The 23,341-nt window shown below is 44.1% G+C and overlaps 1 protein-coding gene and 1 pseudogene across 2 annotated transcripts in view; one reads left to right on the top strand and one right to left on the bottom strand.

The window, feature by feature from the left end:
- Nucleotides 1-22,293, top strand: part of LOC103273433 (formin-binding protein 4) — a 22,938-nt gene extending 645 nt beyond the window's left edge. For both annotated transcript variants that reach the window (XM_021718957.1, XM_021718956.1), the window contains exons 2-12: nt 1,456-1,548; nt 6,452-6,588; nt 6,885-7,071; nt 8,404-8,551; nt 8,660-8,780; nt 11,836-12,174; nt 13,057-13,267; nt 16,183-16,307; nt 18,790-18,894; nt 20,933-21,066; nt 22,035-22,293. In XM_021718957.1, the coding sequence (XP_021574632.1) occupies nt 1,456-1,548; nt 6,452-6,588; nt 6,885-7,071; nt 8,404-8,551; nt 8,660-8,780; nt 11,836-12,174; nt 13,057-13,267; nt 16,183-16,307; nt 18,790-18,894; nt 20,933-21,066; nt 22,035-22,260 (1,826 nt within the window). In that variant the 3' untranslated portion in view covers nt 22,261-22,293. The remainder of the gene's footprint in view (nt 1-1,455; nt 1,549-6,451; nt 6,589-6,884; nt 7,072-8,403; nt 8,552-8,659; nt 8,781-11,835; nt 12,175-13,056; nt 13,268-16,182; nt 16,308-18,789; nt 18,895-20,932; nt 21,067-22,034) is intronic.
- LOC103273432 lies at nt 16,512-16,997 on the bottom strand (annotated as a pseudogene).
- Nucleotides 22,294-23,341: the final 1,048 nt, after the last annotated feature.

Below are 23,341 nucleotides of genomic sequence, written 5' to 3'. Positions count from 1 at the left end.
GCGCGCGTTCGGCGGGGGCCCACCCCGGGCGCCATCTCTGGGGTCGGGGCTGCCCCGGGGACGTCGGAACGGCGCGGTGGCTCCGCCCGTCTTCCCAGCACTTTGCGAGGCGGAGGCCAGAGACCTGCCCGAGCCCACGGCTTCGAGACCAGCCCGGCAACCTGGCGAGACCTCGCCTCGACAATAGGTTAAAAAAAAAAAACGAGCCGGGCGTGGTGGCGCGCGCTTGTGGTTCCAGCGCCTTGGAAGGTTGAGGCGGAAGGATCGCCGGAGCCCCGCAGGTCGAGGCTGCCGTGGCCGTGAGCGTGCCACCACACTCCAGCCGGGGCGGCAGGAGTGAGACTCGCACTCGGAAAGGAAAAAAAGAAGACAAGAGAAAGAAGTGCCACCGCGGCCCAGGCGCCCGCAGCCTCCACGCCCGGGTCGGCTCTGGGTCTGGGTCTCCGTGTGCGCGTCATCTGCCTTCGGGCGTGTTTGTCGGAGCTGCGATGGGGCCTGTGTAGAAGGGAACAGGCTCTTGTGTCGGCAGAGCGTGAGTGTCCCCAGGCTGACGGGCATCCCAAAGGCTCCTGGGGAAGGGAAGCTCGTGGCGCCAAGAGCGAGGACCACGCTGCTTCTGGGCCAGGCCCCTTCAGGGGTTAAGACAGCGAATCGCTTGGGCCCGGTGGCTCGGGCCTCTAATCCCAGCACTTTGGGCGGCGGAGGCGAGAGGACTCTCTGAGCTCAGGGGCTGGAGACACGTCTGGGCAACCGCGCGAGACCTGGTCTCTACAATAAACCAAAACATTAGCCGGGTGTGGTGGCGCGCTCCTGTGGTTCCGGCCACCTGGAAGGCTGAGGCCGAAGGATCGCCGGAGCCCGGCAGGTCGAGGCTGCGGGGGCCTGGGCAACACGGTGACTCCGGCTCAAAAAAGGAGAGGATTTAGATGCTCCTCTTGATGTTGAAGTCACCAGGCAGATGGAAGATTCTAGCTCTGCTCGTTTACTCACTTCTAAATATTTGGGTCTGTAAGCACCCTGTTTTGAAATGGATAAAACCCAGACCTGAAAGGTCGAGTCAAAAGTTGATTGTTAGCTGGGTATGGTGGCTCACGCCTGTTGATTCTTGAATTTCGGGAGGCTGAGGCCAGAGGATTGCCTGAGCCCAGGGTTTTGAGACAGACCTGGGCCACTTGGCAAGACTTTCGCATCTCTACAATAAATCAGAAAAATTAGCTGGGTGTGGTGGCTCATGCCTGTGGTTCCAGCTACTTGGAAGACTGAGGTGGAAGAGCCTGAGCCCAGCAGGTTGAGGCTACATGTAGTGGACCAGGAGCGTGTCACTGCACTCCAGGCTGGGCGACAGAGTGAGACTTAAAGATTAAAAAAATAATAATAATAAATTGATTTGTCATCTCTAGCATTGTCTCTTATCCACAGTCTAACTGCAGTTTTCTTTGTTTTTTTTACATTCAGATGAACAGGAAGTGGTGGTGGAGGTTCCCAGAGTTGTTGCCAATCCTCCAAAACCAGTCATGACCACCAGACCTACGGCTGTTAAAGCAACAGGTACAGTTTTGTTTTTAAAATATATTGCCGGGCTCGGTGGCGCAGCCTGTAATCTTGCGCCTTTGGGAGGCTGAGGTGAGTGGAATGCCTGAGCCCGCAGGTTCAAGACCTGCCTGGACAGCGAGACCGCATATCTACAATAAATCAAAAAATCAACTGGGTGTGGTAGTGCTCGCCTGTAATTCCGGCTACTCGGAAGGCTGAGGCGGAAGGATCGCCAGAGCCCAGCAGGTCAAGGCTGCAGTGACCGGGAGCGGCCACTGCACTCCAGTCTGGGCAACAGAGACTCCAACTCAAAAATAAATAAATTAAAAAAATATATTTTAGAGCCGGGCTCGGTGGCTCAGCCTGTAATCCTGTGCCTTTGGAAGGCTGCCGTGAGTGGATTGCCTAAGCCCGCGGGTTCAAGACCTGCCTGGGCAGTGAGACCTCATCTCTACAATAAAATCAAAAAATCAGCCGGGCGTGGTAGCGCATGCCTGTAATTCTGGCTACTCCGAAGGCTGAGGCAGAAGGATCGCCAGAGCCCAGCAGGCGAGGCTGCGGTGGCCGGGAACGGCCACTGCACTCCAGTCTGGGTGACTGAGTGAGACTCCAACTCAAAAAAAATAAATATAAATTTTAGAGTACCTTTCTTTAAGTTCAAATTGGGTTTGTATATAGAATGTTTTGTTGAATATGTCAGTGTTGCTGACTTGTAAACTTGTGTTCTTTTAACGTATGAAGATACTGGTGTGGTAACTATCCTGTTGAAAATCCCAGCACTTTGGTAGGCTGAGGTGGGAGAATCACTTGAGCCCAGGAGTTCAAGACCAGCCTAGGCAACATAGTGAGACCTTGACTCTACAAAAAATAAAAAAGTTAGCTAGGTGTGGTTGTGTACACCTGTAGCCCCAGCTATTCAGGAGGCTGAGGCAGGAGGATTACTCAAATCCAGAAGTTGGAGACTGGTGAGCTGAGATTGTGCCACTCACTGCACTCCAGTCTGGACAACATAGTGAAACCCTGTCTCAAAAAAAAAAAACATTGTTTTTCCTTTTTGTGAGGGCTTGTTGATACACAGTACTTTATCAAATGCAAAATTTGTTGCTTTTTCTCTACCCAAAATACCTTGTCCTTTTTCTTCTAATACTATTTTGTAACTAGTTTATTGGCTCTCCCAATAACTTGGTATTCTTCAGTATGCCAACTATGCTTGCTTATTTGCTTCTTTTCTAACACCTTCTCTTGATTGGTACCTAACATATATTTGTGGACCTGAAAGTTGCTCTTAGGTATTTTTCAGCACAAAGGAATACTGTAGTTACAATTGTGGTTTTGTAGACAAGCTTGGGTTCCTTTGTAAAATGGATTTTTTTAGCCCTGAATTATTTTGAGGATTAATTTGAATAATGTGTATACAGTTCTGTCATAGTAAGTGCCAAGGATGTTAATTTTCTTTACTCTTTACATTACCTTGAAAGATTAAAGTATATTTTGATATTAAATACTCTATAGTTGGTTGTAATTTTATTCTATTCAGCTTGGAATACTTTTTTACTATTTGGTACCTAAAATGATAGATATTTATTCTTTCCTTCCCACCATTTGCCACTTTAAAAAAAGATACTTGGCCAGGCTTAGTGACTCATGCCTATAATCCTAGCGCTTTTGGAGGCCAAGACGAGAGGATTGCCTGTATCCAGGAGTTTGAGACCATCTGGGCAACATGGTGAGACCTTGTCTCTACAATAATCAAAACATTAGCTGAGCATGATGGCGTGTGCCTATAGTCCCAGCTACTTGGAAGGCTGAGGCATAAGGTTCACCTAAGCCCAGTAGGTCGAGGCTGCAGTAGCCATGATTGTGCCACTACACTCTGGGTGACAGTGAGACTCCAATTCAAAAAGAAACCCAGTGTAGAATAGAAAAGCTAAAATTCAGTTGTGAAAGAAATTTCAGGAATATGTAAAATAGATATATTATTTCGTTTGAGCCTTCTAAGACTTGTGTAAGATGTGTGGAATTTAAATGTTTCTCAAAGAAATTCCTTCATTGCTGCTGTAGTTTGAATGTTCCCTTGTGACTAAACATTTTCCATTAGGCCTTATCACACAACACGTTACATTGGGGATTCAGTTTCCAAAACATGCTTTCTAGGGGCCACATTCAAACCGTAACAGGTGTATAACAGGTGTAGGCCTAAGAAATAATTTACTGTCTGATGTAGTTAGTAAATTATATGACACAGTCCCTCAAAGTTGAGCACATTGAAGTTTGAGGGGAGACCACTCCTAACAAAAAAAGGCTGCTAAAGACCATGGCCTGAAAAATAATGTTGCTTTCTCAAGTTTTTTTTTTTTGAGTTGGAGTCTCACTTTGTCGCCCAGACTAGAGTGCAGTGGCTGCTCCCAGCCACTGCAGCCTTGACCTGCTGGGCTCTGGCGATCCTTCCACCTCAGCCTTCCGAGTAGCTGGAACTACAGGCGCGCGCTACCACGCCTGGCTAGTTTTTGATTTATTGTAGAGATGAGGTCTCGCCAAGTTGCCCAGGTGGGTCTGGAACCCGCATGCTCAGGCAATCCACTCACCTCAGCCTCCCAAAGCACTGGGATTACAGGCTGAGCCACCGAGTCCGGCTGACTGGTTTATTTTTTATATTTTTTTGTAGAGATGAGGTCTCACTGGATTGCCCAGGCTGAAAAATGGGTTTTTTGTTTGTTTGTTTTGAGTTGGAGTCTCACTCCATCACCCAGGCTGAATGGAGTGCAGTGACATGTTCACCTCCACCCCAGCACTGACATGTGGACTCCAGCGATCCTTTCGCCTCAGCCTTCCAAGTAGCCATAACTACAGGCACACACTACCACACCCGGTTCATTTTTTATTGTAGAGACAAAGTCTCGCCAAGTTGCCTGGGCTGGTCTCAAACCCACAGGCTCAGACAATTCACTCGCCTTGTCCTCCCAAAGTGCTGGGATTACAGACTGAGCCACCAAGCCTGGCCAAAAATTGATTTTTAGCATGTATTTGTGGTCTGGTTTTGGTAGCTGATGCTGTAATCCCAGCACTTTGGGAGGCTGAGGCAGGCAGATGGCTTGAGCCCAGTAGTTTGAGACCAGTCTGGGTAACACAGCAAGATCCCCTCAACAAAAAATTTAAAACATTAGCCAGGTGTGGTTACATACACCTGTAGTCCTAGATAAGTGCGAGGCTGAACTGGGAGGATCATTTGATGTCAGTGTGAGGCTGCAGTGAGCTATAACTGGGTGATAGGGCAAGATTCTGTGTCTAAAAAAAAAAAAATTTGGAAATTAATATTTTGTATAAGAACTTACTAAAAACAAAGTGAAGGCAAGAATTAATTACATGACTAAAGCATTGACTGTGAGCTTGTCTATGATTTCTGGAACAATTTGTATTTACAGGTGAGGTCCTGAGTTCATTTATGGAATGTATGACACAGAAAACTAAATTTCACTTCCTGATAAATCTGTCCATTTGCCACATTTTTATTGAGAACATAGACTATGCTAGGCCCTGTGAATTTTAATCTAATTAGTAGATGGAGAGGTCTAGCTGTAATTAAACATTTCATGTATTTATAATAAATTTATATAGAGAGAGGGGAGGGTATATGCTCACTTAATTGTAACAACAGAGTAGAAACGGGACCCAATAGGAAATGGGATAGCAGCATTATAGAGGTCACACCTGATACCATTTGAATTTGGGGAAGACGATTGTAATTGGTTCTAACCATTTTGACTCCCATTTTATTTATTTATTTCTGAGTTGGAGTCTCACTCTGTCACCCAGACTGGAGTGCGGTGGCATGCTCATGGCCACCGCAGCCTCGACCTGCTGGGCTCCGACGATCTTTCCGCCTCAGCCTTCCAAGTAGCCAGAACTACAGGCATGTGCTACCACGCCCGGCTGATTTTTGATTTATTGTAGAGATGAGGTCTCGCCAAGTTGCCCAGACGGGTCTCGAACCCGTGGGCGCAGGCAACCCACTCACCTCGGCCTCCCAAAGCCCGGGATTACAGACTGAACCACCGAGCCCGGCCTTGACTCCCATTTTAATTCATGTCACTTTCTGTTTGAGAAATGATTATTAGTTATAACTTTGTTTTTAACTTTGGAAAATCTTTGTTTCAATTGCTACACCTAGTCAGCTTAGTTGTTTGAGGTGAACACTTTAATTACCAGATTCTAAAATGATGTGTGCTATTTTGAAAGAGAAGCCGGACGCAGTGGCTCATGCCTATAATCCCAGCACTTTGGGAGTCAAGTGGATTGATTGCCTGAGCCCACGGGTTTGAGTCTAGCCCATGCAACATGGTGAGACCTTGTCTCTACAATAATTGAAAAAATTATCTGGGTGTGGTGGAACATGCCTGAGCCCAGCAGGTCAAGGCTGTTGTGGCTGTGAGTGTGCCATCACATTCCAGCCTGGGCAACAGAGTGAACTCCAACTCAAAAAAAGAGAGAGAGAGTGAGGTTGAATAATTGTATATTTTGGGAAGGGTGTCAAGTAGCTGTGCAGATTGATTTTTTTCAATCTTCTTGTCTTTTTCCTTTTTCTTCTTGTTTTTTTTGGGGGGTTCTGGATAGAGAATGAGTTCAGACTGGTCTTGAACTCCTGGGCTCAAGCAGTCCTCCTGCCTTAGAGCCTCCCGAGTAGCTGGAATTATGTGCGTATGCCACTGTTCCCTGCTCACAGAGTGGTTTTAGTAGCTCTAGGTGTATAATATGATTTATGTCTCTGTGGTAGTCTAGTGTTTATTAATTTTGAAGTTGTCTTGTAGCCTGTAAATGAAGTGAATGTAAAAAACTCTGACTAGAAAAACATGTCATACTTTCTCTTACTTCTAGGACTTGTTGGCATTGTTGCCGCTAATCTTTTCTTTTTCGTTTCTAGGCGGTCTGTGCTTACTTGGTGCTTACGCTGACAGTGATGATGATGAGAGTGACATTTCCGAAAAACCGCCACAATCCAAAGAGGCAAATGGAAATCAGTCAAATGATATCGATAGTACATTGGCCAACTTCCTAGCGGTTAGTAGGACTTTTGTTTTGGTTTGTAGTTACTGAAGCCACTTGGGATCTGGATCTCAAGTGGTCAGCGTACATGTCTGTATCTTCCCCTGTCTTCTCCCCCTCCCTCCTTTTCTTCCCATTTCTCCTTTTCTCATGAAGCTTTTAAGAAGAAAGGAGAAGTTCAAGGGTTTGGGGAGCTTGTGTAATTGGAAGATGAGAATCTTGATTTGAGAAGCTGAGAATAGGCATATTGGTTTTTTTTAAGTTTCTGGTTTTTGTATAATTAATGCATTTATTGACTTTTCATTCTGAAGGAGATTGATGCCATAACAGCTCCTCAGCCTGCAGCTCCTGTGGGAGCTTCTGCTCCACCTCCAACTCCACCTCGACCAGAGCCAAAGGAAGCATCAGCTTCTGCCCTTTCTTCCACTACTTCAAATGGAACCGACTCAACCCAAGCATCAGGGTGGCAGTATGATACTCAGTGTTCACTGGCAGGAGGTACAATTGATCCTTTAATTTTTTCCTTTTTTGTTTGAGTCAGAGTCTCACTCTGTTGCCCAGGCTGGAGTGCAGTGGCTCAACGGCCACCCCAGTATCATCTCACTAGGTTCAGGCAATCCTTTTGCCTCAGCCTTCCAAGTAGCCAGAACTACAGGCGTGTGCTACCATGCCCGGCTGATTTTTTGATATATTGTAGAGATGAGGTCTTGTCAAGTTGCCTGGGCTAGTCTCGAACCCCTGGGTTCAGGCAGTCCTCTCGCCTCGGCCTCCCAAAGTGCTGGGATTACAGGCTTGAGCCACCGCATCTGGCCGATCCTTTGATTTTTTTTTTAAGGAAATCTGAAGGGCAGTCCATCTAGATACTGGCATTTAAAGGTGAAAACCAGATGCTCTAGCCCCAGGCTTAAGGTTTCTGTCCTTCAAATACGATATTTGGAAGAAGGCGGGTAGAATGGTGATCTCTGAAAACTTATGGGACACAATATTTCTCTTTTGAAAAGTAATAGCTTACACTTTTATTATCTTTTTAACTTTTCCCCCTTCCCCCCCAGTAGCTTGCATTTTTAACCAGTAGCTGCTTATGCCAAGTGAATAATAAAAGCCATTGTTTTAAAAAGTATCTCAGGGTTCAGAATACATTTTTGAAGTAACAAACATCTTTTTTTAAACCACGTGTGGAAAGATGACGCTAAGTGTTTATTGAGGAAATAATTCTTCATGTTAGACCAGTGGTTCTCAACTGGAATGTGGGACCCCCAGGCAATATTTGGCAATGTCTATACATATTTTTGGTTGTCACAAAACAGGAGGTAGGGATAGTTGGAAGTGTTAACTGCATCCAGTGAATGCTACCCAGAGGTGCTGCTAAAGACCCTCTGTAGGACTGTCCTCCACAATAAAGATCTGTCAGCCCAGGCCGGGCTTGATGGCTCAGCCTGTAATCCCAGCGCTTTGAGAGGCCGAGGTGAGTGGATTGCCTGAGCCCGCGGGTTCAAGACCTGCCCGGGCAACTTGGCAAGACCTCATCTCTACAATAAATCAAAAAATTAGCTGGGCGTGGTAGTGCACGCCTGTAGTTCCAGCTACTCGGAAGGCTGAGGTGGGAGGATCACCAGAGCGCAGCAGGTGGAGGCTGTGGTGGCCGGGAGCGGCACTGCACTCCAGTCTGGGCAACAGAGTGAGACTCCAACTCAAAAAAAAATAAAAGATCTGTCAACCCAAATGTTAATAGTGCTGTTTGAGAAACTGTGTGGGTTTAGAACTGACTTGAGATGTAAGCCAGAACTGTTGGAGGAATTTGTACTTAAAATGTGTTTTATTTTCTTCTAGTTGGAATTGAGATGGGAGATTGGCAAGAAGTATGGGATGAGAACACAGGATGCTATTATTATTGGAACACACAAACAAATGAAGTGACTTGGGAGTTACCCCAATATCTTGCAACCCAGGTGCAGGGATTGCAACATTACCAGCCCAGGTGAGAATCAACTTGGAAAGAAATTACCTGGGGGGGAAATCAGGGTGATTTTTTTGCTAATAGTATTTTTCTTGTATTTCCCTTGCTAAGTATGTATATATTTTTAAGTTCTGTCCCAGGTGCTGAAGCTACTTTTGTAGTAAATACGGATATATATGCTAAGGAGAAAACCATTTCAGTTTCCAGTAGTAAAAGTGGACCAGTCATTGCCAAGCGAGAGGTTAAAAAGGTCAGTGTTGCAACTTACCTCATTTGTTTACTTTCAAATCTAATAAACTTGAATGTTAACTTTGAGCACAGGTACAGAAACCTTCTATTAATATTTTATATATAGATGTGATTTAGAATGAATAGTTTCACCAAGTTTTACTTAATCTATTTCTGTGTATTACATAGCATTTATTTTTTTTGTTTGGGAGTGTTTTGTTTTGTTTTGTGTTTTGTTTTTGAGTTGGCGTCTCACTCTGTCACTCAGGCTGGAGTGCAGTGGCACACTCAAGGCCACCGCAGCCTTGACCTGCTGGGCCCAGGCAATCCTACCAAGTAGCTGGAACCACAGGCATGCACCACCATGACCATCAAAATTTTTTTGTTTATTTTATTTTATTTTATTTTATTTTTTTGAGTGGAAGTCTCACTCTGTCACCCAGACTGGAGTGCAGTGGCCGCTTCCGGCCACCGCAGCCTCGACCTGCTGGGCTCTGGCGATCCTTCCGCCTCAGCCTTCCAAGTAGCCGGAATTACAGGCATGCGCTACCACGCCCGGCTGATTTTTTGATTTATTGTAGAGATGAGGTCTCGCTGCCCAGGCGGGTCTCGAACCCGCGGGCTCAGGCAATCCACTCACCTCAGCCTCCCAAAGGCGCGGGATTACAGGCTGAGCCACCGAGCCCGGCCTTTTGTTTATTTTAGAGATGAGGTCTTGCCAAGTTGCCCAGGCTCATCTCGAACCCCCGGGCTCAGGCAATCTTCTCACCTCCATATCCCAAAGTGCTGTGATAACAGTTGTGAGTCACCATTTGCAGCTATTATATAGCATTTATAGCAGTTACCTAGTTCAGTCGTTCTTTCAGAGCTTTAGAATACCACAGAGATCATTGTGAAGGACACAGGAGCAGCCATCCAGGCAGGGTTCCTGGTCCCTATTTCCACTTCATGCAGAATCACTCTGTTATTGAGATTCCACATAAGGTTTTTTTAAAAATAAAAAGGTCTACTACCTTACAGATTATAAATAACTACAGGTTGAGTATCTGTTATCTGAAATACTTGGAACTAGAAGTGTTTTTAAAATGAGTTTATCGGGCAATCCCTTCAGGTCCCCTCCCACTCTGGGAGCTTTTCTGTTCTCCCGATAAGTCCTGCTTTAAAAAAAAATCAGTTAATCTCTATAGGACAAATACTATCCTGGTAGGTAATTTAAACATAATCAATCACACATTTCATGTTAAGGGTATTTCACCTTTCTCTGAATCGCCTTCGGAGCATACCTGCGAAATTTTTTCATCATACAGGAAAAAATGAAGATTTATCCAGTTATGTGTTGAGGTGAAAAAATACTGATCTTATTTAAATATCCTTCTGCTTAGCACTACTAGTCTGCCATTTGACATCCTCAGAACAGTGGAGAGGATATATTTAACTCCCACACAGAACTAAGTTCCACTACAACCACTGCTTTTCTAAAGTAACAATGTTCCGTTTTACAGAGGGTGCCAAAAAAAACGTATGCACATTTTAAGAGAGGAAAAAAAACTATTAAAGTTGTAATACTCAATATATACTGATAACAAAAGATGAATACAAGTCATGTTTTACTTCTACAGTTGCGAGAGGTGCTTAAAGTGGTTACCATCAGCGTCTAGACATTTCTTTTTTTTTTTTCTGAGTTGGAGTCTCATTCTGTCACCCAGACTGGAGTGCAGTGGCCGCTCCCAGCCACCACAGCCTCGACTTGCTGGGCTCCAGCAATCCTTCCGCCTCAGCCTTCCAAGTAGCTGGAATTACAGGCATGCGCTACCACGCCCGGCTGATTTTTTAATTTATTGTAGAGATGAGGTCTCGCTGCCCAGGCGGGTCTCGAACCCACAGGCTCAGGCAATCCACTCACCTCAGCCTCCCAAAGGCGTGGGATTACAGGCTGAGCCACCGAGCCCGGCTCAGACATTTCTAATTACAGCGAACTAAAAGCAATACATAGATAACAGCTCTTAAAATATGTATAAATTTTTTGACACCCCCAGGTATTTTTATATAGGTGAAAATATACTCTCGTCTGCTGAAGGTAAGTAGGTTTTAAGAGTATCTAGTGTTGGCTCACGGTCTGTAGTTCCAGCACACTGGGAGGTGGGAGGATTGCTCAAGCCATCCCAGCTACTTGGGAGACCACAGCGGAAGGATTGCCTGAACCCAGGAGGTCAAGGCTCTGGTGAACTGTAATCGTTCCACTGCACTCCAATGTGGGCAACTGAGTGAGACCTGACTCAGAAAAGTATCCAAAGCCGAACTTGGTAGTTCAATCTGTAACCCCAGCACTTTGGGAGGCTGAAATGAATGGATTGCCTAAGCCCACAGGTTCGAGGCTAGCCCAGGCAACTTGGCAAGACCTTGTATCTACAATAAATCAAAAATTAGCCGTGCGTGCCTATAGTTCTGGCTACTTGGAAGGCTGGAGTATAAGGATCGTTGGAGCCTAGTAGGTCGATGCTGGGGTGGCTGTGAGTGTGCCCTCCAGCCTGGGTGACAGAGTGAGACTCCAACTCTTACACGCACACACAAAAGTATCCACTGAATGACTGTAAACATTTAATATGAACAATTTAATGTATGTGCAGATGAACTTTCTTTAAGAATAAAGTGAGAGCCGGGCTCAGTGGCTCAGCCTGTAATCCCACGCCTTTGGGAGGCTGAGGTGAGTGGATTGCCTGAGCCTGCGGGTTCGAGACCTGCCTGGGCAACTTGGCAAGACCTCATCTCTACAATAAATCAAAAAAATTAGCCGGGCATGGTAATGCGTGCCTGTAGTTCCAACTACTTGGAAGGCTGAGGTGGAAGAATCGCTGGAGCCCAGTAGGTCGAGGCTGCGGTGGCCGGAAGCGGCCACTGCACTCCAGTCTGGGCGACAGAGTGAGACTCCAACTCAAATAAAATAAAATAAAATAAATAAAAAAAAGAATAAGTGAGACCCCATGCTCCCCTCCCCAATTTCATGTTCCTTTAATAAACATTTTAGTACCTAAAAAAGAAGGAATAAAATGAAACTAAAGTATTTTATTTTTTTATAGGAAGTAAATGAAGGAATTCAGGCTCTTTCAAATAGTGAGGAGGAGAAGAAAGGGGTGGCAGCATCACTACTTGCTCCTTTATTGCCTGAGGGAATAAAAGAGGAAGAAGAGAGATGGAGAAGAAAAGTAATTTGTAAAGAAGAGCCGGTTTCAGAAGTGAAAGAAACAAGTACAACAATAGAAGAAGCAGCAACAATAGTAAAACCACAGGAGATTATGTTGGACAGTATAGAAGACCCTTCTCAGGAAGATCTTTGCAGTGTTGTCCAATCTGGAGAGAGTGAGGAGGAAGAAGAACAAGATACCCTTGAGCTGGAGTTAGTTTTGGAAAGGAAAAAAGTAAGCTTTTTAAGGTTTAGAGGAAGTGCATTTTTACTTCAGTACTGTTGTACACAGAGATCATTGTATTTGACTTACAGTCATTATTTGGATTTTGTTTTTCTTATCTCATCATCGTGGTATGTTTAAGCTTCTGCAGTAAAAACTTGTACTACAGAGTTGTTTTTTGGTGATACTTTTGGTGGTTGACAACCCATAAAGACTTGACATTGTTCTGATTTAAGGGTAGATACAGTGCGTAATGAAACTTTGATTTAGCTTTGTAAATGAGCATTGTAAATGAATGATGTGGTAACTCTGTTTTTAACCCAGCAGTTAAGGTTCAAGTTTATTCCCAGAGATCAGCCATAGCATTGTCTGGATGATTAAATGGACCTTGCAAGATAACAGTAGAATTAAAAGGAGCCTATAATTTCATGTGTCTTTTTTTTAAAAAGGTAGTCCACAGGAAACTTTGCCTTTTTTTTATAGAACAAGGTTCTTCTGCTGCCTTAAAAGGTCCTCATGTTGAGCAAAATCTTCACAGGTGTTATAATGGTAATATCTCCTTGAAGCTTTTCCCTATTTGAAGAATTTTAAGCTATGGAAGATTAGCTAAATTAAGCTTTTTTGGTTGGGTATACATACTGAAAAATTTATATATTTGTGGATCTCTAGAAGGTATCAGTATTCATTACTGTAATCATGAATACACATTTAATGAGTGCCAGTAGAATATGGAGCATAATGCTCAGTTCTCATGGAAAAAAATGCATTAAGAAATGATTCCTGTTTTTAGAGGTTTTAAATTCCAAGAACAAGTCATGTCTATTCTTTCTACTTAGAAATGCTGAATTATGTTGTCAAGCAGTTAGTGACACTTTCTTGTCATGTTTTTTGTAGGCAGAATTGAGAGCCTTAGAGGAAGGAGATGGTAGTGTGTCAGGGTCTAGTCCACGTTCTGATGTCAGCCAGCCAGCATCTCAAGATGGAATGCGTCGACTTATGTCTAAGAGAGGAAAATGGAAGATGTTTGTTCGAGCTACCAGTCCAGAATCTACCAGCCGGAGTTCTAGCAAAACTGGACGAGATACTCCAGAAAATGGAGAAACTGGTAATTTGTGTTTCACCTTAAACTTTAGAGTTGAGCGATTTAGAGGGGAAGGAAACCCTTCTTTCTCTTTGTGATTCCTCTTCAGCAAAAAGAGGACGAGCACACATACCTTTTGGGGCATTGCTGGGAAGGAAGCTTCCTTTCATTCCTGCCATTTCCTGTTCTACCTCTAGTAGAAGAGAAAGAGTCTTAGAGGCTTTTTTCAATCTATTGCCAGAGAATTATGAACAAAGCTAATATTTTAATCTCCATTTGACCCTAATTCTGTAGTAGAAAGTTAGCAGTAAGATTTGAACACCAAACCTTATTTGAGTACACCTAGCAGAATACGCTTTTTTATAGGTCATGGTTAGAAAATATACAGGTTGTTGGCATGGGGGTCTCCTGTGGGAGGATCGTTCAAGCCTAGGAGTTTGAAAACCTGTCTCTAAAAAAAACAAAACAAAATCAAACATCCTGTTTGAATGTTTTCAATCAGCAGTATAGAAGAACATAAAGGAAAATCCTAAAAGTTTCCATTTAATCTTTCCTTATTCTCATTCCCTACCCCTGTGGGGTTTTTTTTTTGTTTGTTTTTTGTTTGTTTTTTAGTTGAAGTCTCACTGTTGCTTTGGCTGGAGTGCAGTGGCACAGTCATAGCTACAGCAGCCTCAACCTGCTGGGCTCGGCCGATCCTTCCACCTCAACCTTCCCAAGTAGCTGGGACTACAGTGCACACAACTATAACCAGCTAATTTTTTTTTTTTTGGTGGGGAAGAGGTCTTGCCATGTTGCCCAGGCTGGTCTCGAACTCCTGGGCTCAGACAATCCTCTCACTTCAGCCTCCCAAATTCTAGGATTACAGATGGGAGACGTACACAGACTCCATGGTCCATTTTTTTTTTTTTTTTGAGTTGGAGTCTCACTCTGTCGCCCAGACTGGAGTGCAGTGGCTGCTCCCGGCCACCGCAGCCTTCCGAGTAGCCGGAATTACAGGCACATACTACCATGCCCCGCTGATTTTTTTGATTTATTGTAGAGATGAGGTCTCGCCAAGTTGCCCAGGCGGGTCTTGAACCCGCAGGCTCAGGTGATCCACTCACCTCAGCCTCCCAAAGGCGCGGGATTACAGGCTGAGCCACCGAGCCTAGCTTGGTCCATTTTCTTAATCTGTTCTATACATATATCCTTCCAGACCTTTTCCTCTATATACATTTGTAGTTGTGTATGTAGGAGTTGTTAATGTGTGCATATGTAAATTATACTATAGATAAGATACCATATAGACTTTTGGGCAGCATAAACTTTTTTCACATAATAAAATATCTGAAAAGTAATTGTTTTATACTTAGGGAGGCCAAGGTAGGAGAATTTCTTGAGCCCAGGAGTTCAACACCAGCTTAGGTAACATAGCTAGACCTGGTCTCTACAAAATAAATTTCTTCTTTTGAGTTGGAGTCCCACTCTGTCACTCAGGCTGGAGTGCAGTGGTACATTCACGGCCATCCCAGCGTCGACCCACTGGGTTCAGACAATCCTTCCACATCAGCCTTCCAAGTAGCCGGAACTACAGACATGCACTACTACGCCCGGCTAATTTTTTGGTTTTCCTGTTGTAGAGATGAGGTCTTGCCAAGTTGCCCAGACTGTTCGCAAACCTGTGGGCTCAGGCAATCCTTTCATCATGGCCTCCCAAAGTACTGGGATTATAGGCTTGAGTCACCATGCCTGGCCTTAGAGAGTTCATATCTTTTTTTTTTTTTTTGAGTTGGAGTCTCACTCTGTTGTCCAGACTGGAATGCGGTGGCCGCTTCCGGCCACCGCAGCTTCGACCTGCTGGGCTCCGGCGATCCTTTCGCTCAGCCTTCCAAGTAGCTGTAACTACAGGCACGCGCTACCACGCCCGGCTAATTTTTTGATTTATTGTAGAGATGAGGTCTCGCCAAGTTGCCCAGACTGTTCGCAAACCCGCAGGCTCAGGCAATCCACTCACCTCAGCCTCCCAAAGGCTCAGGATTACAGGCTGAGCCACCGAGCCCAGCTGAGAGTTCATATCTTATAATTAAGTTGGTGGTAAACCTATGCTGTTTTGGGGATTCTCACTGCCAGCACCTGTGAGCACCCAGCTAGAATAACTGAGTTCAGTATAGATTGTCTGTAGGTCTTAAACAGTTCAGGAATTTGTCAGGTAGTGTAAAATTAATGCTGCTCTGATTTTGAGTGCCTTCCCCAACTCCCAAACATGGTAAAGAATCCTTATGTATCCCTGGTTTGATAATCTAGCTATTGTAAGTAATTGAAACAGTGGTATTCTGAGGAGGGATGATAAGGAGCTAGGGAGAACAGACACTTAAGGGTAATCTGGTAGAATAAAGCAAAACTTATTTATACACATATTTTAAGAAAGGCGTTTATAAAGGATGAAGTTTTTGGCTTTATAAAGACAGTAGGTTGGCCAGGTGTGGTGGCTCACTCCTATAATCCTATCACTCGATGAGGCTGAGACTGGAAAATTGCTGGAGCCCTGGAGTTCAGGACCACCCTGGGCAACAGTGAGACCTCATTTTGAAGAAAACAAACAAAGACAAGTTATAAGGGCTTTAACAAGTGAGGAAAGCAGGCCAGGCGTGGTGACTTACACCTGCAGTCTTAGCACTTTGGGAAACTGAGGCAGGATGGTCACTTGAGACCAGAAATTGAGACCAGCCTAAGCAACATAGTGAGACCTCATCTATACAAAAAATAGAACCGTTAGCTGGGTGTGTAGTCCCAGCAACTCGGGAGGCTGCAGTGAGCCATTATCTTGCTGCTTAACTCCAGCCTGGGTGGCAGAGTGAGATCCTGTCTCCAAAAAAAAAGTTAGCAACCTTTTTCAGATATTTCTTCTGCTGCAGAGAGAAATATATAGGATTCTATCTTCACATTTTATTTTACAGCAATTGGTGCTGAAAATTCAGAAAAAATAGATGAGAATTCAGACAAAGAGATGGAAGTAGAAGAATCTCCAGAGAAAATCAAAGTACAAACAGTACCAAAATCAGAAGAGGAACAGGATTTGAAAGTATGTATATTATTTAATGCAATTTGCGAAATACTCTTTAAAGTACCAATAATTAAACTTTCTATTAGCAAGCTGTAAAAGTAATCTTGACTGTCTCCAAACCTAAATTATTTATTTGGTTATGTGAAAAGCTCTTTTTTTTTTGTTTGTTTGTTTTTTTATGGTGAGAAGATATATATTTAGAATTAGCTAGCTGGACCTTGTTTAAATGATCCCAATTTTGTTGGCAACGTCCAAAGCATCATAATCAGGAGCCAGTCGAACGTATGCCTTCTTCTCTCCATCAGGCCTAATCAGGGTGTTGACCTTGGCAACATCAATGTCATAAAGCTTCTTCACAGCCTGTTTTATCTGGTGCTTGTTGGCTTTAACATCCACGATGAACACGAGCGTGTTGTTGTCTTCTGTTTTCTTCATGGCAGACTCGGTGGTTAGGGGAAACTAGATGATGGCATAATGGTCAAGCTTGTTTCTCCTGGGAGCACTCTTCAGGATATTTGGGCTGCCTCCGGAGCCTCAGAGTCTTGGGCCTCCGGAAAGTGGGTGACATGCAGATCTTTTTTTTTTGTGGCTGTGGACGCCTTTCAGCACTGCTTTCTTGGCCTTCAATGCCTTTGCTTTGGCTTCAGCTTTAGGAGGGGTAGGAGCAGGACGTGTGCCAGGAGCTTCCTTCTTGGCCTTTGGCGCCATCTTGTGAAAAGGCGAAAAGATCATTTTTAAGGCTCTAATAATTAACTATGAGACTGGCTTGGCCGGGCTCGGTGGCTCAGCCTGTAATCCTGTGCCTTGGGAGGCCGAGGTGAGTGAATTGCCTGAGCCCGCGGGTTCGAGACTCGCCTGGTCAATTTGGCGAGACCTCATCTCTACAATAAATCAAAAAATTAGCCGGGCATGGTAGTGCGCACCTGTAGTTCCAGCTACTTGGAAGGCTGAGGTGATAGGATCGCCAGAGTCCATCAGGTTGAGGCTGTAATAGCGGGGAGCGTGCCATTGCACTCCAGTCTGGGCGACAGAGTGAGACTCCAACTAAAAAAAAAAAAAAGACTGACTTGATGTTGACAGATTTCTAAAAATCCATCATAAATGCTTAACTACCTTTTTTCAAGTTAATCTTCCATTGAGAAGCAATAAGATTGTGAATATTGGCTTCTCTAGTTTGGGAATCCTAAAGAGTCTAAAGCTTATGGATTTAATTCCTGCAAGAAATACTTGTCTTCACACAGAAGCAGATTTAGTTCAAATTGCATTTTTAACCTAATCTCATGGGGACAGCTGGACCAAGTTAAGTATTGGCTAGTTAAGGTCAGTCTGTTAGGAAAACCAGTTAGCATGTTCTTTTGACTTGAAAGAGTATCTGAGCCGGGCTTGGTGGCTCAGCCTATAAACCCGCGCTTTGGGAGGCTGAGGTGAGTGGATTGCCTGAGCCCGCGGGTTCGAGACCCGCCTAGGCAACTTGGTGAGACCTCATCTCTACAATTAAAAATCAAAAATTAGCCGGGCGTGGCAGCGTGCGCCTGTAGTTCCAGCTACTTGGAAGACTGAGGCGGAAGGATTGCTGGAGCCCAGCAGGTTGAGGCTGTGGTGGCCTGGAGCGTGCCACTGCACTCCAGTCTGGGCGACAGAGCTAGACTCCAACTCAAAAAAAAAAAAAAAAGGAAAAGAAAGAGTATCTGATCACTGATTACTGAACAACCATGTAAAATGGACGGGGAGAAATAATTTTGTTTCACATTTAAATGAATGGCTAGTATAAGCAATTAATGGATAAATGGCAATTTGGCAATAGTGGGAGTTATATCCTTCAGAGTCTGTTTTTTTTTTCAGCTTTCTGGAGATATAATTGACAAGTAAAAATTAAATACATCTTATGTGAACAATGTGATGGTTTGTTATATTGTGATATGATTATCACAGACCAGCTAATTAAACTGTATACCACCTTACCCTTCATAGTTGTCGGGCATACATGTGTTGAGAACATTTAAGATCTACTGTCTTGACAAATTTCAAGTATATACAGTACAGAATTGTTAGCTGTGGGCACCTTGTTATACATTAGATCCCCAGAACTTACTCATTTTATAATTGGAAGTGTGTGTTCTTTGACCAACATCTCTCCATTTCCCACTCTCTCCAGACCCTGGCAACCATTAATTCTACTCTCCTTGAGTTCACCTTGTTTAGACTATGATTTACTTGCAACTGTTGAATTCCATTTTGGGTTAGAATCTATGTTGTATTAGATGGTATGAGTAGGTAAGCATTTGGTTGCTATAGACTTGCCATTATTACTGTGTTATATGAGTTGTTTCACTATAAATTAGAATATTATCTTTGATATAACTAGATATAGCCATTTCAGGAAGACTGTACATAGGCAGACTCTTATTTCTATTATCTGAAACAATAAGTGAAAGGTTGTACATAATACAAAAGATAATGGTGACTCTGTTTTATTTTTATTTCCTTTCTTGCCTTGTAGTTTCAGATTGGAGAACTGGCAAATACCCTGACAAGTAAATTTGAATTCCTAGGCATAAATAGACAATCCATCTCCAACTTTCATGTGCTGCTCTTACAGACCGAGGTAATTTAGCCATTTTTGGTATGAACAGTATTTGAATGAAATGCTGTATGTGTTAAGACTCTGTTTTGGCCAGCACAGTATCTCAATCTGTGATTTCAGCAACATAGCAAGACCTCATCTCTACAGAAAATTTTGTTTAAAAAGTTTGTCTCGGCTGAGCTCAGTGGCTCAGCTTGTAATTCCAGCACTTTGGGAGGTCAGGGCAAGAGGATTGCCTTAGCCTGGGGGTTTGAGACCTGCCTGGGCAATGTGGCGAGACCTCGTCTCTACAATAAATAAAAAAATTAAACAGGTGTGGTAGCACGTGCCTGTAGTTCCAGCTGCTTGGAAGACTGAGGCAGAAAGGTCATCTGAGCCCAGCAGGTCGAGGCTGCGGTGGCCATGAGCGTGCCACTGCACTCCAACTTGGGTGACAGAGTGAGACTGCAACTCAAAAAAGAAAAAAAAACCAAAAAGTTTGTCTTGTTTTAAGCCTGAATTTAAAGCTATTGTTTTTTGTTTGTTGTGTCTCACTCTGTTGCCCAGGCTGCCCAGGCTGGAGTGTAGTGCCACACTTTTACAGCCACCGCATGCTCAACCTGCTGGACTGAAGGATCCTTCTGCCTCCACCTTCCAAATAACTGGGACTATAGGCATGTGCCACCACCCCCAGCTAATATTTTTTATTTATTGTAGAGACAAGGTCTCACCAGGTTGCCCAGGCTAGTCTTGAATCCCTGGGCTCAGGCGGTCCTCTCACCTCTACTTCCCAAAGTGCTGGGTTTACATGCGTGAGCCACCACACCTGGCCTAAATTTAAAGTTTTAGCCTTGATGCATATTTCAACCACCAACTCGGGAAATAAAACTATATATTTTTTATTTTTATTTTTTTTGAGTTGGAGTCTCACTCTGTCACTCAGACTGGAGTGCAGTGGCTGCTCCTGGCCACCGCAGCCTCGACTGCTGGGGTCCAGCAATCCTTCCGCCTCAGCCGTCCAAGTGGCCGGAATTATAGGCATGTGCTACCATGCCCAGCTGATTTTTGATTTATTGTAGAGATGAGGTCTCGCCAAGTTGCCTAGGCAGGTCTCGAACCCACGGGCTCAGGCAATTCATTCACCTTGGCCTCCCAAAGCACGGGATTACAGGCGGAGACACTGAACCCGACCATAAAACTATATATTAGCCAAAGCAAAGCATGTACCTTTTTTTATCTAGTGAGTTGAAATTGTATTATAACAGTCATGTGAGAATATAATATAATGTCAAAGGTGCTTTGTAAGGATTAGAACTTTGTAAATCTTTTTAAAAAGAAAAATTCTGAATCCTATTTGTTACCTACATACTTTATAAAAATGGCAGGTTATGACTAGTTAAGGAGCTCTTTTAGGAAGCTGACTGATTTCCTTAAGAACTGGACCTTTGGCCAGGCTCAGTAGCTCAGCCTGTAATCCCAGCACTTTGAGAGACCGAGGCAAGTAGATTACCTGAGTCCACCGGTTTGAGACCAGCCCAGGCAACTTGGTAAGCCTTCGTTTCTACAATAAATAAAAGATTAGCTGTGCATGGTAGCGCACACCTGTTGTTCCGGCTACGTGGAAGGCTGAGGCGGAAGGATCATCAGAACCCAGCAGGTCGACACTGGGATTGCTGTGAGCATGCCACTGCAGTTCAGACTGAGCGACGGAGTGATACTCTAACCCCCTCAAAAGATAAAGAACTGAACCTTTAATTTTGATTACTGACATAACTGAACTAAATGAACTATCTACCAGATACAGTAGAAAGTAAAATCACTGGGGAAGCCAATCTTAGTAAGCCTAACAGGAAAGATAAAACCACTGCTATTTTCACAGATACTGGAGAGTGGGCAGTGTAAAAATCCACTGGGGGCCAATCTAATTTTTCAGAACTCTGTAGTGCACTTATGAATGAAGATGGTTTTACTTTCCTGTCTGGCCTACTTTTCTGCTAGAGTATAGCAGTAGAGTCTTAGAGCAGAGACCTTATGTCCTGACATAGTCTAAGTCTTGAACTTGCTCCTCTGTCGATTCCAGACTCGAATTGCAGACTGGCGAGAAGGGGCGCTTAATGGAAACTACCTTAAACGAAAACTTCAGGATGCAGCAGAACAACTAAAACAGTATGAAATAAACGCCACTCCTAAAGGCTGGTCCTGCCACTGGGACAGGTACGCACTCTTCTCCCCTTTTCACCTTTCACCTTTGACATCTCAGACATGATTTGTGATCACCACCACCTGACGACATGACAGCCTGGAGACTGAGAGCAGCTGCAGTTAGCGGTGCTGGGCAGGCAAAGCACCGTACGCACAGTCTGGCCAGTCACACATTGGAGAAACAAAAGCAATGTTTAAAGTGTTCCATGTAACGGATTTTTTCCCAAGATGGACAAAGCTGGTGTTTACTCTCCAGAGTGTTGCACGGAGTAGGGCGGGCTTGGGGGTTAAGCGCATGCGAGAGCTCTGTGCGCTTTACAGGACCTCTGGAAGCAACTACTCCTGATTAACCTCGGTGAAGTTAAGGAAAACTTCGTGGCTGAAGATGTGAATGAAGAACAAGATTACTATCCTCTGCCAGCAGGTCAGATGAAAACATTTCTTTATATATTTGGCTTTTCTTGATTTTTTTTTTCGTTATTTGAAATCTTTGCTCTTTTATTTTTCAGCTCCCAGATCCTCTCCCTCTCTTTAGCTTTCACTGTGTTTGATATCAAGAATATGAAATGTGAATTCCACGATCCAAGAGGGGAAGAGTCACCTTTCACAAACTTCGTTGTTCTCTTCTTTGGAAGGGAAATTAGTGTTCTAGGCGATTGAGTCCCTTCATTAATGAAACTTGAAACCCTGTTATGCATTGGCAAAAAACAAAAAGTAGAAACATGTTTTCTAAGTCATCTGTTGGAATGAGAGGGCTTGGGGCTGTATTCACAGAGCTGCTGGCAGTGCAAATAGCTTTGAATTATCCTTGGTTCTTCATCCTCTATGATCAAAGCTCTTTGTTGCCTTTGTGAATAGCAGTCCATTAAGAAGAGGTTCGTCCCTGTGAGAGCAGACTGCTGTCCTGGGACAGGACCAAGTGGAAGTGTCTTTGTAGGAGAATGGGTTTTAAAACCTGTGTTTTCTTTCTTGTAATTTAGGGATCATAGACGATATTTCTATGTAAACGAACAGTCGGGCGAGTCTCAGTGGGAGTTCCCAGATGGTGAGGAGGAAGAAGAAGAAGGCCAAGGACAAGACAGTAGAGACGAGACTCTTGCTAAACAGACCTTGAAAGACAAAATGGGCACTGATTCAAATTCCACAGAATCCTCTGAGAATTCCACAGGTGGGACCATTTATCCTGTACTAGTTGGATGCATATGATTTTAGGGGAAAAGAACTTCATTAATTCATATCATAAAAGAAAAACTTCTAATTGAAAAATAGTGGGGGCCGAGCACGGTGACTAAAGCCTGTAATCCCAGCACTTTGAGAGGCTGAGGTGAGGGGATTGCCCGAGCCCACGGGTTCGAGAACAGCCTGGGCAACTTGGTGAGACCTCATCTCTACAATTAAAAAAAAAAATTAGCCGGGCATGGTAGTGTGTTCCTATAGTTCTGACTACTTGGAAGGCTGAGGCAGAAGGCTCACTTGAGCCCAACAGGTTGACGCTGGGGTGACCGTGAGTGTGCCACTGCACTCTAGCCTGGGCTACAGAGTGAGACTCCAACTCAAAAAAAAAACATTAAAAAAGGTGAAAAGTAGTGGCTTGAGGCTGGATGCAGTGGCTTACACCTGTAATCCCTGCACTTTTGGAGGCAAAGGCAAGACTATTACTTGAACCCAGGAGTTTTGAGACCAGCCTGGGCAACACAGGGAGACGTTGTCTTTACAAAATAATTTTAAAAATTAGCTGGGCACCTGTGGGCCCAGCTGCTTGGGAGGCTGAGGTGGAAGTATCCCCTGAACCCAGGAGTTCGAGACTGTGGTAGCCGGGAGCACGCTATTGTGCTCCAGCCTGGGCAACAAACTCTAACTTATTCTGGCTGGAAATCAGCATACTTTTGATATTATATGTCAGAATCTGCTCAAAAATGAAAAGATAAGTCCCAACATTTTAGATTTTAATTTAATATTGTTGAGCTGGGCACAGTGGCTCATGCCTGTAATCCCAGCACTTTGGGAGACAGAGGCGAGAGGATTGTCTGAGGTTCAAGACCAGCCTGGGTAACTTGGCAAGACCTCGCTTCTACAATCAATCAAAAAATTAACTAGGCATAGTGGCACATGCCTGTAATTCCAGCTACTTGGAAGGCTGAGGTGGAAGGATCGTCAGAACCCAGCAGATTGAGGCTGTGGTGGCCGTGAGCGTGCCACTGTACTCCAGCCTGGGTGACAGAGTGAGATTTTTGACTCAGGAAAAAAAAATTTAATATTGTCTTTTTTTTTTTTTTTTTTGAGTTGG

Source organism: Carlito syrichta, unplaced genomic scaffold (assembly GCF_000164805.1).
Source record: "Carlito syrichta isolate Samal-C Ts95f unplaced genomic scaffold, Tarsius_syrichta-2.0.1 Scaffold314045, whole genome shotgun sequence".
NCBI lineage: Eukaryota > Metazoa > Chordata > Mammalia > Primates > Tarsiidae > Carlito > Carlito syrichta.
Note: the sequence above shows the minus strand (reverse complement) of the source record. Positions and strands in the feature narration are given on the sequence as shown.